This window comes from Malania oleifera, chromosome 12 (assembly GCF_029873635.1).
Source record: "Malania oleifera isolate guangnan ecotype guangnan chromosome 12, ASM2987363v1, whole genome shotgun sequence".
Taxonomy (NCBI): domain Eukaryota; kingdom Viridiplantae; phylum Streptophyta; class Magnoliopsida; order Santalales; family Ximeniaceae; genus Malania; species Malania oleifera.
Genome location: NC_080428.1, coordinates 16,350,425 through 16,367,707, shown reverse-complemented (window position 1 = coordinate 16,367,707; position 17,283 = coordinate 16,350,425). Strand labels below are relative to the sequence as shown.

At 35.7% G+C, this 17,283-nt stretch overlaps 1 protein-coding gene across 2 annotated transcripts in view; it reads left to right on the top strand.

Annotated features, from left to right (window-relative positions):
• LOC131144064 (L-2-hydroxyglutarate dehydrogenase, mitochondrial) overlaps positions 1-17,283 on the top strand; it is a 70,523-nt gene that overhangs the window by 31,623 nt on the left and 21,617 nt on the right. For both annotated transcript variants that reach the window (XM_058092432.1, XM_058092431.1), the window contains exon 4: positions 13,563-13,722. In XM_058092432.1, the coding sequence (XP_057948415.1) occupies positions 13,563-13,722 (160 nt within the window). The remainder of the gene's footprint in view (positions 1-13,562; positions 13,723-17,283) is intronic.

Below are 17,283 nucleotides of genomic sequence, written 5' to 3'. Positions count from 1 at the left end.
TCTCTTACCACAAGGTTAAAGAAACAGAGGATTGGAGGTGGACCAGCATCTTTTAAACTTAAGCTATATGCCAAAAACAACTTTGTACTTTGGTTATTAATCCTAGAAGTTGCACAAATGTAGTTTCTGAAGAAGCTGTGAAAAAGATAAATTTGGAAGTTGAGCCTTATCCTGAACCATACAAAATTGCTTGATGCCAACTTGAAGGTCCATGATCGCTGCTTATTTACCTTCAAGATTTTGGTTCCATTATGGAGACAATGCAATGTGATATTCTTGTTGACACCCTATTTTGTTCAGGGTCAATTTAGCCAAAATCTGGGCTAATTTGGAGTTCAAGGAGCAATTAAGAGTGAATGTGAATTTAAGAACAATTAAATGAAAGCACATTCTCTCTCCTTGTATTTCAATGTGCAAGTCTCGCATTCAAAGTGTTGTGAAGCCTTAATTTCATGTTTTGAGACTCATTTAATCAAGAATAGGGGTTTATCCTCATTTTAATTTGAAAATGGACAAGAATAGGGTAAAAGGGAGAATTTTTTACGTTTAGGGGCTTTTTGGAAAAAAAGAGAAAGAAGGAAGCCCTAACCTTTCTCTATTTAAAGGGGCTTAAGGTTCAAGGCAAAAGGGAGGAAAGGGGGGGGGGGGGGGGTTGGAGGCAAGAGCACATACGTTGAGCACGAAAGAGGCTACATGCCCAAGCTAAAGAGAGCGAGGACAGAAAAGAAGAAAAGAAGAAGTAGACTCTGCTGAAATTGAAAGGCCAGCCTACGAAAACATGAGATATCTCAAAGATTCAAAGTACTATGATATGAGGTAAGTCTTTTTATCATGATTTCTCATCAAAATCCAACATCTGGTATGTTTAAACCTTGATTTACAGCAGAGGATGATGATTTGATATGCGCAAGAAGTAAGGTTGCTTAAAGGTGGGATTTTTTTATTTTATTTTTTGAAAGTTCAGATTTTTATGTTTTAAAACTCGGATTTTCTTTGTTGTAAAGCCTTGGTTATCTAAAATCAATGGTTTTTAAGTGTTTTAGAGAGAGAGAGACAAAGGGAGAGGGCTTGCAAGAGCGTTGCCAACCAGAAAAAGAGAGGAGGGAGGCGAGTGTCCAAAAATTGGTTTTTTACGCGCATGAAGGGTTAAAAAGGTAGGGAACATGTTAACCAAGGTCGCTAGGGTGGAAATAGGTAGAAAATTGGAGGAAAAAGGCTCTAGAAAACTCAAAATCCAGCTGTCACCATGGTTGCCAACGATGGCTAGCCAAGTTTGAAACAGGTGTGTTTTTGAAGGTTTTGGTGATTTTTTGATTGGAAAAGATTTCTAGGTTGAAAGGATTCGAACAAAAAAAATGGGCACTCGATTTGGAGTTTAAGATATAGTGATTTCAATTTTCTGGGTTTTTGGCATCTCTGTTGGCTTCTTGTTAGAGAATATGACTTGAGAGACCTCTAGCCAGCGACCCCTCCCACAGGCGTCGTGTGTGCATTGCACTGATATGAACTTTATCCTTAATATGATTCGATACGCGCAAGAAGTAAGGTTGCTTAAAGGTGGGATTTTTTATTTTTTTTTATCGAAAGTTCAGATTTTTATGTTTTAAAACTCGGATTACCTTTGTTGTAAAGCCTTATTATGTAAAATCAATGATTTTAAAGTGTTTTAAAGAGAGAAATAAAAAGAGGGCTTGCTAGAATTTCACCAATAAGAAAAAGAGAGGAGGGAGGAGAGTGTCCAAAAATAGGGTTTTTACGTGCAAGAAGGGCGAAAAAGGTAGGGAATAGGTTAACTAAGGTCGCTAGGGTGGAAATAGGTAGAAAAATGTAGGAAAAAGGCTCTAGAAAACTATCCAATTGTCACCATGGTCGCCGGCGATGGCTAGCCAAGTTTGAAACAGGTGTGTTTTTGAATGGTGATTTTTTGATTGGAAAAGATTCTTAGGGTCGAAAGGGATTCGAACAAAAAAAATGGGTGCTCGATTTGTAGTTTAAGATATAGTGATTTCAATTTTCTAGGTTTTTGGCATCTTTGTTGGCGTTTTGTCGGAGAATATGACCCGAGGGACCTCTAGCTGGCGACCCCTCCCACAGGCATCATGTGTGTGTGGCACTGTTATGAACTTCATCCTTTTTTATTTTATTGATTTATTTACTTAATTTAATAATATGTTGTACTTTTAAAAAATTCATAAAAATACTTTTCAGTTTCAGAAAATTATGAAAAAATAGGGGGCAGCCTAGATAAAATTCTATTTTATTTATTTATTTATGTTTTCTTAATTAATTAATTTTATTTATTATTTATTATTTATTTTTCTTTCAATTGGATTGTCCCTAATTCTTAAAGTATTTTCTATTAGGTATTTTTTTTTTTTTTTAACTTTCTGTTTGGCAATTTTAGGCAAACCCTTTTTCAACATTTAGGGATTTTTAGTTGGATATTTAGACCTTTAAGTATTTTATATTTATTTTGCCCATATATTCTTCTATTTTTAGCCATTGATAAATTGATAAAAAATCTTAAAAGTCACAGAAAAATTTTGAAAAATTCTAAAATTTTCCAAAAGTGTTTGTATTTTGTTCTTAGGATTTTCCAAGTGTTTTGAATAGGTTTTCATTTCATTTTAATGTTTGAATACGAGAGCTTGAAAATGCAAAATATTGAATCCTAGGATCTCCCAATTCTTTGTTTTGTGCACTACTATCAATGTATGAATTATAAGCGATTCAATTAGGTCTAAGTCAGTAGAATGATAACATGAATGTTCCTTTTGAAGCATGTGTTGATTGAGAATGTACGCGTAAGTTCAATAATGTTTATGGGTGTTGTATTGTGATATGGTTTACTTTATAGTGAGATGTCTTTGGTTTATTATCTTATATGATCATATATTGAATGTTCCTTTTGAAGCATGTGTTGATTGAGAATGTACGCGTAAGGTCAATAATGTTTATGGGTGTTGTATTGTGATATGGTTTACTTTATAGTGAGATGTCTTTGGTTTATTATCTTATATGATCATATATTGAATGTTTTGAAAACCCTAAAACATTTAGTTAAATCGACGATGGATTCCTAAAGAAACTGTTTTTGTTCTTTGTGCATTTCTTGAGGTGAGGGAAGCCTCACAACAATAGCAGGTTGCTCGATGGTTGTAAGGTGGAGCAATATGTAAAGGAAAGGCAATCTAACTTTACGAAGATTCAAAGACCACCTTGACTAATATTTGAATAATTTGAGCTTATCATGGTACCATTCGAAAGGATGAGTGTGGGGGGCCTAATACTTTCCCCTCACATACCCGAACTCCTAAATACGACTCTGAAACCCAGACTAGAGACTATTGGTTCCTTAGACCCTAGGATTAGCTAGAGACTAATCAATTGATAGTGATTAAGTGAACTTAACCACACTTAAACCAAAAAAGGTTAGTGATGACTCAATGAACCTACAAAGTGCAAGATAAAAGGTATTAAACAACATTCATTGGATAGCCATCTCCGTCGAGGCATTGGATCCCAGCTCACAGGTGTCGAGAATCCTTCCTCTCAAAATTTGTTATATCCTTTTGGGCTGACCATGGTTATTTGATAGGAAGGTGAAGCATGATGGATATGAGAATTCTTATTCCCTTTCCATTGACAACAAGAAGTATAAGTTGATGCCATCACGAATTGTCCCACTCACCAAGTTGAAGCATACTGCTGGTTCCTTTCTTATGAAACGAGATGACTCTATTCATGGTATTGGGCTCCTTGTTAGTTTCTCCAACTCAATGGAGTCAAGTTCTTTTCGGAAAGAGGGAATTGATGTAGGATGAGATGTAGGTATTTGGATGGATCATTTCAACCCAATTAGGAGGCCTGTGTCAAAGAATAGGGTCAATGGTTTATTGGGTCCGAAACCCAAATGTGCTTAGTTGTTAAGCAGTTTTTTAAAAGGCTTAATTAAGGCTTTCTTTGAGGATCGCCTCAAGGCAAGGCAGGCTTAAAAATGCCTTGAGACTCAATCTTAAATACCAAAATTCCAAAAAGGCTAACATATTACCCCCCAAGGCTTATGCATTTGTATAGTGGACTCGCTTTTTGCGCCTTTGAGTTGAGGTTTATGCATTTTGGGTGTGTGATTCTCAAGTTAGATATTTTGGATAGAAAATTTTAACTCCATGTTTATATAAAAGGAATGTCATAAGATGACTATGAGTTGATTTTTAAAACTCTTGAATCTCAACCTTCCCAAAATAGTTGAGTCTTAGATCTCGAAAATAATTTGAACTTTGTAATGTTATATCCATCTCTTGTACATCATGATTTACATAATGAAGTTAAGCAATTTTTAAATGGCCAACAAGTGCTTTGCAAATTATGTTTGATATTTTCTACATTATATTTGTGATTTTATTTCATTTTTTCTTCATTTTTAATATATATGTAAATTTTTTTTTTTTTACATATTTTTATTTATAAACAAATTTTTAGAAAACTTACGCACCAGCACCTTAAGGCTTATGCATCGCCTCTTAACGGTTAAAAAGCCTCGCCTTACGCATTCGCCTTTTAAAACATTGTATTTAAGTATGTTTGTGTAGTTTGCTTGTATTAGGATTATGTATATTGGGGGATTGTTTGTAGTAATTTTATATTCTAGGGCTATGTTTGTCATGCAAAGTAGTTTTAGGGGTATATATGTAATTTCAGCGTTTAGTGACTTTCTTGTAAATAGTGTGTGAAAGCCATGATGTAGGCAGCAGTTGATGAATTTGAATTGAATTGAACGTGAGTTTTCCCCCTTGTATCTCCCCTCTCCTCCCCTTCCCTTCCGCTTTTCTAATTTCTCCATGACTGCTGAACCTCGATGCTGCCCTTGCATCACGCAATCTTACAGTGAATGAAGATATGGTTAGAAATCTCGTTTGATTTACAGCACAGCATGCTAATGCCTGGACTAAGGGCTTTTAACAGCCTTCTTATCTACAACCAAGGTCTTATATTTCAATTTCAACACAAATTTTGAAGCTCCAAAAATACGAAAATTTCGATGGAAATTTCGATTTCGATTTGAAAAAACAACGGAAATCAGTAGTAAAGCATAGAATTCTTTTATGAAACTTTATAAATGGTTAATAGACATAATAATGTAAGTTTAGGACTAACATATTACAAATTAAGTACATCTATGTTGTGTATGTGGTGGAAAAGTTGTAATATAATATGTATTTCAAACATATTTGTAAGATACTGTGTATTAAACATATTCAATTAATACAAATGAAATTCATATATCATTTAAAATTTATTTACTATACAAATAATGATAATTTAGACATGCATGGTTAAATAAAATGTTATTGTAAGTCTATTTTTCATATAATTTCAAAAGCTATCGTAATAACCTTTTGTTTCGATAAAAAGTATAAAATAAGGGAGAAATTTCTCTTCACTCCTAAATCTTTTATTTGGATTTTGAAGTAATTTCATTCTATAGTTAAAATTTTGAGATTTCGATAAATTTAGATTTCGATAAATTTCGGATGATTCATTGAGATTTCGACGGAAATTATGTATAATGGAAATTGACTGCCATTTTTTATTTCGAACGTGGCGGAACCCGAAAATTTCAAACTTTTTGTTGAAAATCAAGACCTAGTCTACAACTCATTTTTCATATTGATATAGTCGAGAATTAGAGTCTAGATGAAAGCCCATATTTTAAATGGAACTTTTGCTTTCCAAACAACTTTGTTTAAAAGGAAGGGACTAGGATTTGTGGATTTTGTAAGATTAGAGAAGAAAGACTTTGAAGAGAAAGACTTGAAGTATCCCAATCCAAAGCCTTGCGTCCCCCCTATGAATTTGGCAATAAATAATCCAACACACCTAGTAAGCAAGTTAACTTATCAATCTCTCTTTCATCACGAGTCCATGACTCCTAGAAAATTGGAAACCCAAGAAAGAGACCCCTTAGTGAAATAAAAATCTGAAATTGATGCATTATGAACAAACGGAAGTCTAAACAATTGTGGCACCAATCACCAACCCATGGATCCTCCTATAAGTGAATTTTATCCCTAATTTCCACTTAAAAATGCTTGAAAGGAAAGAAGAGGCAAGCTATTTGTGAAACAAACTTCCAAGGGCTTGTAGTAGTAGCATTGCCACTCCCTCTAGAATCCTACTTTTCATTGCATATTTACTCTTTATTACGTAATGTCGTAAGGAATTAGATTCTAATGGAAACCTCCATTACCATTTCCTAATTAAGGAGATGTTTTTAAAACTACAACACCAAGCCCCAACCCCCCTCCCCTTTCCACCGCCCCCTCCGACTTAGGCCTGCTAACTACCCAGCCAACTAGTTAGTCCTTCTTATTCTCCTCGTACCTAACCACAAGAAATCTCTCATAATCTTCTCTAACTTCCTAGCCACCCTAGAAGGTCATTTGAAATGGGATGAAAAATAAATGGGAATACTAGCAAGAGAAGCACTAATAAGAGTGATTCTACCCCCAGTGAGAAACAAGATTTCGTCCACCCCTCTAGATCTTTTGAGCACTCTCACAATCACTAGATCCAAAAGCATTGGATGGAGGATTACTTTCTAAAGGAAGATCCGATAAAGGCCAAGCTAGGGATTCATAACCTACTAAAGATCTAAAAGTGTCTAAATCCCTACTTCACTAGTTGATACTTAGTAAGCCACTCTTAGGCATATTAATCTTCAACTCGGAATTTTTCTTAAGAATTCTAATCAAAGTTAGAACCTTGCGAAATTTCTCGACATCATTCTTAAGGAAAAAAATAGTGTCGTCCACAAACTGAAGATGAGACACCTCAACTTCCTCCCTACCTATTGAAAGGCTGGTAATTACCCCCAAATCATGAGGCTTGAGAAACCATCCTACTCAAATTTATCCACTACCAAGGCAAAAGAAGGCGATAATGAATTCCCTTGCTTAAACTCTTGCAAAACAATAAACCAATCCCTAGGCTGACCATTAATGATCACAGAAAAATTGGTAGAGTTGAGGCACCCTCTTATCCACTTGCACCATAGATTCCTAAACCCCTTTTTCTTTAGCATGTTCACTAGGAAATGCCAATCAACCATGTCAAAGGCATCTTCACAAACCAATTTAAAGACCACAACTAGGGGTGCAATTGGTTTATTACGGTTCGGTTATGAGCAAAACCAAAAATCGAACCGAACCTTGCGGTTTTTAGTCTTTCCAAACCAAAATCGATACCGAACCAAAATTATTATCCCTTGGAGAACCAAACATTTGATTGTTCAGTTACGATTTTTTTAGTTTTTAACCGATTTTCTAAATATTCAACAATTGCTTTTCACAAGGGTTGTTGAGAATCTATTGCGCATTTTAATTTCTAAATATTAGATGGACCAATCATGTATTAACATACTAATTAAGTAATTATATTAATATATATATAAAATTTAAATTTAAATTGATTTATCAGTTCAGTTATATTTTGGAAACTGAAACCGAAACCGAAACCGCAAATTTGCATTTTCTAAGACCGAAACCGAAACCGAATACTGAAAAAACAAATCACTTGTGATTTCAGTTTGTTTTCGGTCTGATTTTCGATTTTTCGGTAATTTTTGTACACCCCTAACCACAACCTTCTTACTTCTCCTCGTCGCATCCTCAATCACCTCATTGTCTATCAGAGTTGCATCTAAAATCTATCCGTCTTTAACAAAAGCAAATTGGGTCAAAGGCACTGCATCTCCTAGTAGTTAGCTCCTCTCTAATCCTTCTTGAAAGAGACTTTGTTAACACCTGACAAATACTAGTACTAGACTAATAGGTCTAAAATCCTTCACCCTCTTGGACATATCCTTTTTCGGTATAAGAGTAATGAAGGTAGAGATGATGCTCTTGCAGATCACGTCACTCCTGTGGAATTCCTAAAAAAAAAATTTATGACAGCCTCTTTCAACACTTCCTAATTGTCCTAAAAACAGAACATCATGAAATTTGGAGCTTGGTGCTTTATCTCTATCCATATAAAAAACTGCCCTTCGAACTCCCTCCAACTTTAGGGACCCACCTTCCTTCTTGAGAATTGACATATTTCTTATTTAATCCATTGGGATACTCACTTTTGCAAAACCACTTAGGAGCATCTACTTAGGCCCACATTGGATCATTTCCATTTCATCATTGACGCAAGTGGAAAATCAAATGGGGACTGACCCCATTATGTTTCAAAAAATATGGTTAAAGCACAATGGCTTCGTGGATCTTATTAAGCTGTGGTAGTCCGCACTGCACATTGAGGGGAAAGCAAGCTTCGTGCTAGCTTCAAAACTGAAGGGTTTGAAAGAGAAGCTCAAAGTGTGGAATAAAAGCACTTTTGGAAACAGTCAAGCAAAGAAGACCATTATTTTGAATGACATCAAGATCCTTGATGAGCAAGAGCTAAGAAAGGGCTTAGTTCCGATTAAATGACCAAAAGAGTTTTTTTGAAGAATAAAGAAGGAGCTGACTGAGGCTATTAGCCTTGAAGAGATCTCCTCGAGGCAGAAATCTAGAGCCTTATGCTAACGGAGGGGAGGTCAGAATTCTAGATTTTTACACCTGACCCAGAATGCCCATCATAGACTGAACACCATTTCCAACATTGAAATCAGGGAAAATACCTTAGTTGAAGAGGAAGACATCAAAAGGGGAATCTGAAACTTTCATAAAGCTCTTTACTTTGAATCCAAAAGCTGGAGACTTTAAGTAGATGACATCGATTTTAAATCTATCAGCCCCTCCACTGCAGAGTGGCTTGAGAGACCCTTTGAGGAAGCTGAAATCCTCCAAGCCATTGGAGATTGCAATGGAGTCAAAGTGCTAGGGCCAGATGGGTTCTCCTTATCATTCTTCCAATCAAACTAGGGTGAGCTTAAGCAGGATTTTGTTAACACTTTTGAGGAATTCTTTAGATTGGGTAGATTTGTGAGCAGCATCAATGCCACTTTCCTTACCCTCATCCTGAAGAAACTTGGAGCAACCAACATTAATGACTTTTGTTCAATTAGCTTGGTGGGAAGTATCTATGAGATCCTTGCTAAAGTCCTTGCTGCGAGGCTTATAAAAGCCACTCCTGAGAGTCATTGGGCAATATCAACATGCCTTTGTGGCAGGAAGATGAATCATGGATGCAGCCCTAATGGCTAACGAGGTAGTGGATACTTGCCGGAGGGAAAAGAAAAATGAAGTGCTGTGCAAACTTGACATGGAGAAAGCTTTCGATCATGTCAACTGGAACTTCTCTTTACTCTCAGAAAAATGGGTTTTGGGGAGTGTTGGTATAGTTGGATCGTTCATGGCATCAACACAGCAAGCTTGTCAGTGTTAATCAGCAGGCGCCCCCACTGATTTCTTCAGCTCCTCTAGAGGTCTGAGACAAGGGGACCCTTTATCCCCTTTTATGTTCATTGTGGTGGAGGTGTTGAGCCTCATGTTGTAAAAGCTACAGTAGAAGAGCTGCTCAAAGGCCTTAGAGTTGGTAGGCACGGTATGTCTATGGAGGTCACACATGTCCTGTTTGTTGATGACACTATCATTTTCTGTGAGGATGACCCTCTCCACATTCTGAATCTAAGATGTATCTTGGTTGGCTTTGAGGCGGTTTCGGGTCTGAAAGTTAACCTTGGAAAAAGTGAATCATACCAGTTGGAGAAAATGTAGATGGGCCTCTCCTTGCTGGTCTTTTGGCTGCAAAATGGGTACTTTCCTTATTAACTACCTTGGGCTACCTCTCGGCGCCAAATTCAAAGATAAAGGAGTGGGGATCCCATCATTGAAAAATTTGAAAAATGGTTGGTTGGATGGAAGAGGAAATTCTTATCAAAAGTTGGCAGGCTCACTCTTATCAAAAGCACCTTGACAAATCTCCTTGTTTACTTCCCCTATCAATTTCAGTTGCCAAGAGACTTGAAGGAATTCAAAGGAGATTTCTTTGGGGGAGCTTCGAAGCAAAATTCAAACTTCACCTTGTCAAATGGGGCATGGTGAAACAACTGTTTCATTTAGGAGGCTTGGGTTTGAAGTCCCTCCACATTTTCAATAAAGCCCCGTTAGGGAAATGGTTATGGAGATTCATGATTGAGAAAGACCACCTTTGGTGGGGAATCATTGTTGCGAAATATAGGCTTGAACATAATGATTTGATCTCCTACGCTAGCAGAGGACCACTAGGTGTAGAGGTGTTGAATTTCATTAGGAAAGGCTGGAATGATTTTGCTTCTAGTTATAGGTTTCAAGTCGTAGAATACCCTTAAAATTGAAAGGAAAGTTTTATAGGACTGCTATGAGACCAGTTATGCTATATGAATCAGAATGTTGGGCGACTAAGAAACAATAGATCCAAAAAGTAAAAATTGCTAAGATGAGAATGCTTAGATGGATGAGGGCAATAATGTTAAAAGATAAATTAAGAAATGAACATATTTGTTGTAAGTTAGGCATAGCTCTTGTATAAGATAAGATAAGGGAGGGACGACTCAGATGGTTTGAGCTAAGGTCATAAATTTTGATTTTGACTTTGAAGCTCCAAAAGTACAAAAATTTCTACGGAAATTTCGGTTTCGATGTCAATTTTGATTTAGATTTTAAAAAATAATTGAAATCAGTAGTAAATCTTAGAATTCTTTTATGAAACTTTTGAAATGGTTAATAGATGTAATAACATAAGTTTTAGGACTAATATATTACAAATTAAATACATCTATCCTATGTATAAGGTGGAAAAGTTGTAATATAATTTGTGTATAAGATAATGTGCATTAAAATTATTCAGTTAATACAAATGGAATTCCTAAATCATTTAAATATTATTTTTTATACAAATAATGATAATTTAGACATTAATGCTTAGATAAAAGATGTTGTTGCAAGTTTATTTTTTCATATAATTTCAAAATCTCTTGTATCTTTTTTTTTTCAATAAAAAAAATGGAGAGAAATTTCACTTCACTCCTAGATCTCTTATTTGAATTTCGATGAAATTTCATTCTATAGTTAAAATTTTGACAAGTTTCTCTTGAGATTTTGATAAATTTCAAATGATATGTTGAAATTTCAATGGTAATTATGTAACACAGAAGTCAACTGCCATTTTGATTTTGAGGGTGATGAAAATTGAATATTTCAACCAAAATTTTGGCAATTTTGTGGAAATTTAAGACCATAGTTTGAGCACTTGCAGCGTAGGCCACATAATGTGTTAGTGAGGAAGAGTGAGTTTCTTTAATGGAAAGTTGAAGGGGTAGGGGTAGACCTAAAATAACTTGGAATGAGATGGTGAATAAGGATTTAATATCCCTGAATTTGTTGAAGGAAATTGTCCTTGATCGTATAAATTGGCGGAAAAGGATTCTTGTAGCTGATCCCACCTAGTGGGACTTAAGGCTTGGTTTGTTGTTGTTGTATCAAGTTTCAAGTGGGGAAGGGAACAATGTTTATTTTTTGCATGACTTGTGGCATGATCAAGAAGCTCTTGGTGTCTTATTTTCAGCCATCTATAACTTTGCATGTGGTAAAGATGCTTGCGTCAATCATCACCTTCTAACCTCAGATCAGGGTCTCTTTTGGAACATTTCCTTCCTTAAAAATGTGGAATATTGGGAACTCAACCAGCTCACGGACTTCTGCAGCTTTCTTTACAGCTTTTAACGCCATAATAGCACTGATCTTCCTATTAGGGCCTTAGATGAGAAGGGGGACTTCATTTTTAGATCCGTCTATGGGGAGCACTTCCCTTTGGAGTCGAACAACATTAATTTCCCTTAGACTCAGATTTGGAAGACAGCAGCCCCTACAAAAGTTGTCTTCCTTGCATGGGAGGCAACCCATGGTACGCTTTTGACTTTGAATTTGCAAAGGGGGTTGTCAGTAGCCAACAAATGTCCCCTTTGCATGGTTGATGCAGAATCTGTTAAGCACATCCTACTTCACTGTGCTTGGGCAAGGTATCTATAGAGTATGGCACTGACTCTGATCAGACAAAGGTGGGTTATTGCTAACTCTGTGGGAGGGGAATTCTGGGCCTGGAAAGGGATTTGGGCAACTAAGGACAAGAGGAAGGCTATGTCCCTCATTCCCCTTGCAATTTTCTATTGTGTTTGGAAAGAGAGGAATAGGCGAGTGTTAAAAAATTCAACCTCAACAATCCAAAACAGCAAAGGACACTGGTTTACGTCAGTCAATAGCTGGCATAGTGGGATTGTTATTAATGATTATGATGTAATCTTTGATTTGTGTGACACACTTCAGGGTGCTTGATTTACTGTACCATAGGCTGACATCCCCTTGATGCCTCTTCAATAAAGTTTCCTTATCGAAAAAAAGAAAAAGAAAATTCCAACTATATGGCTACATGACGAGAAAAACATCAAACTTCCATTTTTATTTTCTATAACAATTTTTTTTTGTATTTTTTATAAGATGGTTTTAATTTTTTGTATATAAAAACATTAAAACCGATAGACCTTTTTTTTTTTATATTTTTTTTTGGAGAAACGGAGAATTATTAAAGATAGAAAGGCAAATTGGATAAGAAGAAAGAGAAAATCACAAGGAGAATAAGGAAAAGAGTTGAAGGACTAGAAATGAAATCTCTTTTGTCAATGACCCAAAGGGATAATAAACTCATGGAGTTGGGATATGGATAGATTATAATGAAATTGGGCTACTTTGAGGTTCCTTCTGAAACATCGTATGGAATGCAGCCGCTACAAAGAGGTTCCAATTTCAATATTGACATCAATATTTTAGCGTGCACTAACAAAAAATTGTGATGTAATAGGCCTGCAGCTTTCCTCAAGGATTCAACTGGACAAGTTGGTTCTTTTGGGAACTTTTACAAAGCCAATGTGATTGCCACTTGGTTAAGAAGTTGTAGCAGTTCAAGTTCTTAACTACATTTCCGTCTAAGCAACTTCTTGTTGAAGTTGCAGGAAACTCTAAATTTTTGCATTGTCAATTATGTTGCATTGCACCAAGAATCTGTCAATAATCTTTATATCTTAGCATATTTGATAAGTTCACTTTGCCATGCCCTTTCCCATAATTTTTTCATAAGGTTGTTTTTTTACGTCCCATATATTGAAATCATTTGAGCCTGTTTTTGTGAGCATTCATTGCAAAATGAAGATGGGTTGTCATAAAAAATGATTTTGGAGTGAATAATTTAATATATGGGAGTTTGTAAAATTATCCTGTTTATAGTAGAGAAAACTTATAAAAAATGCTGCTAGTGAGTGTAATGAAATCTTTTCAAGTGCTATTGAAGATTTAAAAAAAAAAATTGAAGAGTAAACTTTTGCAAACTGTTCAAGTACCCTTTCAGTTGTTTTTTCTCTTCTTTGATGTTTGAAAAAGTGATGCAAATTCATTGAACTTCTGCCACATAAACAAAATAAGCCATTGTCTTTTCTTTTGAGACAGCACTCTTCTTGTTTTAAGTGTGTATAATTGAAGAATAGTCAATAGCTGACAGGAAAAGAATATGATAGTTACTGAAAAATTTTAATATTGTTCCAGGTTTGACTACTCTGTATGCATCAAACGTGTGGAGCAATTTTATTCACAGATAAGGAAGTACTACCCGAACCTGAAAGATGGATCACTTGAGCCAGGTTATGCAGGCATCCGGCCGAAACTTGTTGGGCCCAGACAGATACCCACTGATTTTGTAATACAGGTTATTTATAGCATGCTACCTTTGTTGTGTGAACTTGCACATATAGAATTTGTGCGATTTTTAGAGAAAACTGCTGTTCCATGCCTTCTGATTGATTAGAAAACATGTGCATGTTGACTTGACAAAAGATATTGCATTTTCTTGCCCATTAGTAGCCATTCTGTTGACTGATCACATGACAAACATATCTGCCTCCAAATGCTTGCCGGGCCATTGATGCTGGCTATTTGATGTCCATGATTAAAGACGTATTCCTCTTGCTGCTGCAGAAATATGAGCATAAAATGGTCCATATTAATGGCTGCGATGGACGGTGATAGACTGTTGGTTAGGGGAATGATCAATGAGTGGCCGCTGCATGCATGAAACTTGGGGCTAGTTGCACTACAAGATGGTTTTACTGAAACAACCTTGTTCATTTCATGTGCACAATACATACATTGCCATTTGATATTTGTTATTTATGCCGCTGCATTTCATGATTTATTTATTACTTATGGTACACACCAAATTACTGGTTATAAATATTAAAAACTAATGCTGAAGTGGTTCAGACAAAGGTTTAGTTCTTCTTGTTATATGATAAGATGTATATTGAGGCTTGAAATGTGCCTCAGGGAGTGGAATTCTTGAAATTAGAGGTGCTGCAGTCTTAGTATTATGGCTTCTCTTAAAACATTTAATTAGAATTCAAATGCATATCATGTTTTCTTTCTATGATTTGTTCCAAACGGATAATGCAAAAGTAATACCATTGAAGCTGCATTTTATTTTGTGAAGTTAGAGATGGAGAAGAGAAGAAGAGAAAAATGGAAGAGAAGGGAAGAAAAGAGAAGAAGAGAAGAATGGATAAGAAGAGGAAGAGAAAAAGAGAAGAAGAGAAGAATGGATGAGAAGAGGAAGAAAAGTAGAGAAGGGGAAAAAAAACACAGGCGTCAGTTTCCTGGAGCAAATGTACAGATCTAGGTCTGCTATCTCATATATTAATAATAAAAAAAGCCACAAAAGACAAAAATGCCCCGACTCAAAACGACATAATTACTAAAATAGAATATTCTCTTCTCTTGTAACACTTCACCGCAAGCTGGGTGTATAACTCTCTCTTAACCCCAGCTTGTTACAACCATTTTTGTTGATAAAGAATTGTATTAAAGGAAGAAGGTAGGATTAAAATAAAGATAACAAAAAAGGATAATAGAAAAAACTAGGGAAAACGAGATATCCTCCCATTACAATAAGAAAGCAACTACAGGAAGTAAGTACAGAAAGTAAATACAAAGCAAATCAATAAAGTAGAGATAGCCAATCCCGCTGCATGACTTCCAAAGAAACATGCCAGATTTTTGGAAGAATCATTAGCCAAACACCAAAGATATGCCAAAAAAAGACCACTTTTCTCTGAAGCATATTACTGGAAGCAGCAGGCTGTTTAACGATTTTAACATTTCTTTCCATTCAAATTGTTAATGATAGACCAGCTCCATATTAATGCTTGAACCAACCCCATATGAATGCTTCACAATAAATCTCTCATTTAAGCTTTCTTTCAAGATGGGAGTTACTTGTCTTCCCATGCCCCTTGTCAATGCATTCATGTTTCACAATAAATCTCTCATTCAAGATAGGAGTTATTTGTGATAAATTGATAGTTTATTCTCATTAAAGAGAAGATTTTTAAAATTTTTTTTTTTTTTTATGGGTATTGAAGAAAGAAAATTGAAGGGTTGATCTCAAGGTGAGTTAATTTGCATTCTTGATTTGAGAGAGAATTAATCTGATTTGAAAGGAAGTTATTCTTGATGGGGTGTATGTAGTGCCTTTATGGGTCTTTGGAAAGTGTGTTAGAGAGCATAGCATCTTAGATGCTCTTTTATTCTTTCTCTTCCTAATAGTGAAGTTCTTTTCTCATCTTCTTCCATGGATGTAAGCTATAAGTTGAACCACGTAAATCTTGTATATATTTCCTTGCATTTCTCTTTTATTATTCACTTACTGTCTCAATTGTTGAACTTGCCAATCCCAACAAGTGTTACTAGACCAAGGTTCCCGGTGGTTTCTTCATTGTACAAGATTGAGAAATTTGATGGTTTTAGCAATTTTGATCTTTTACAAGTAAAAATGCATGCTATCTTGACTCAAAAGGGTTTGATGAAAGCATTGTTGGAAAAGAGAAAATGCTGAGTACTTTGACAAATGATTAGAAAGATGAAATGGATGAAAAAGCTCTGACAACAATCTAGTTAGTCCTTTCAGACATTGTTCTGAGAGAATTCCTCTCAGAATAGACACTATTTATTTATGATTTAAATTGGAGTCATTGTACATGACAAAGTTCCTCACCAACAAATTATATTTCCGCTGCTTGTATATGGATGATAGAAGGTATGTCCATTAAAACCTAGGTTGATGAATTCAATTCCATCATTACAAATTTGAATTCAATTGATGTCAAAATTGAAGTAGAAGATAAAGCCTTTTTATTGTTATGTTCATTACCTCTTCAATACAATCATTTTAGAGAAACCTTCTTGTTTGGTAGAGATACCATCTCTTTAGAAGATGTTAAAGTTTCATTATTCTCTAAAGAGTTGCTTAAGAAACATATTATAGGAAATAATAGTGAAAGATAGGGAGATGCTTTCACAGCCAAGGGGAGGGACCATGGAAAAAAATTTAGATAACAGATTCAGATTTAGATCAAGGTGTGCAAGTAAATTTTGGAATTACTACAAGAAGAAAGGGCATATCTGTTAATTTTGGTCTGAATGTCGTTTCCATCGGGTTTGCTTTCATTATATATAGAAGAAATTTACATAGTTGTTGCCTAATTTTGAGCAAATTTTCAGCGCCTAAATGCTGCCAGATTTTCAGCATTATTTACAGCCTAATTTTCTGCTATATGCAATCTGAATATAAACTAAAATATTTCGACTAAATTATTTACAGCCTAATTATCCTAAATTATTTTCATAACATCCCCCCTCAATTTGATGCTGGTAGATCAAGAAGCATCAATTTGTCAACCAAGAACTGATGCCGGTGCCAAGAAAGAGCTTAAGTGAATATGTCTGTAGTTTGACGTTCGTTGGAATGTGAGGGAGAGTAATCACTTGTTTGTCAAAGGATTCACGTATGAAATGGCAATCGACTTCAATATGTTTTGTACGCTCATGGAAGACAGGATTAGCGGTGATCTGAATAGCATTGGTATTATTAGCATGAAGAGGAATGGAATGAAGTTGAGAAAAACCAAGTTCACCTAATAACCCACGAAGCCATGTGATCTCAGAGCATGTGGAAGACATAGCACAATACTCAGACTCAGTGGAGGACTTAGAAACTCTGTCTTGCTTCTTACTCTTCTGAGAAATGAGTGCATTGCCTAAGAACATGCACTGGCTAGTAATAGAGCGACGAGTATTTGCACATCCTGCCCAATCCGCAACACTATACCCCACCAACTGTAAGGAAGATTCCTTAGGAAAGAACAACCTGCGTGTAGAGGTTCCCTTCAGATGTTGGATAATGCGATAGATAGCGGCTAAATGAATATGTCGGGGA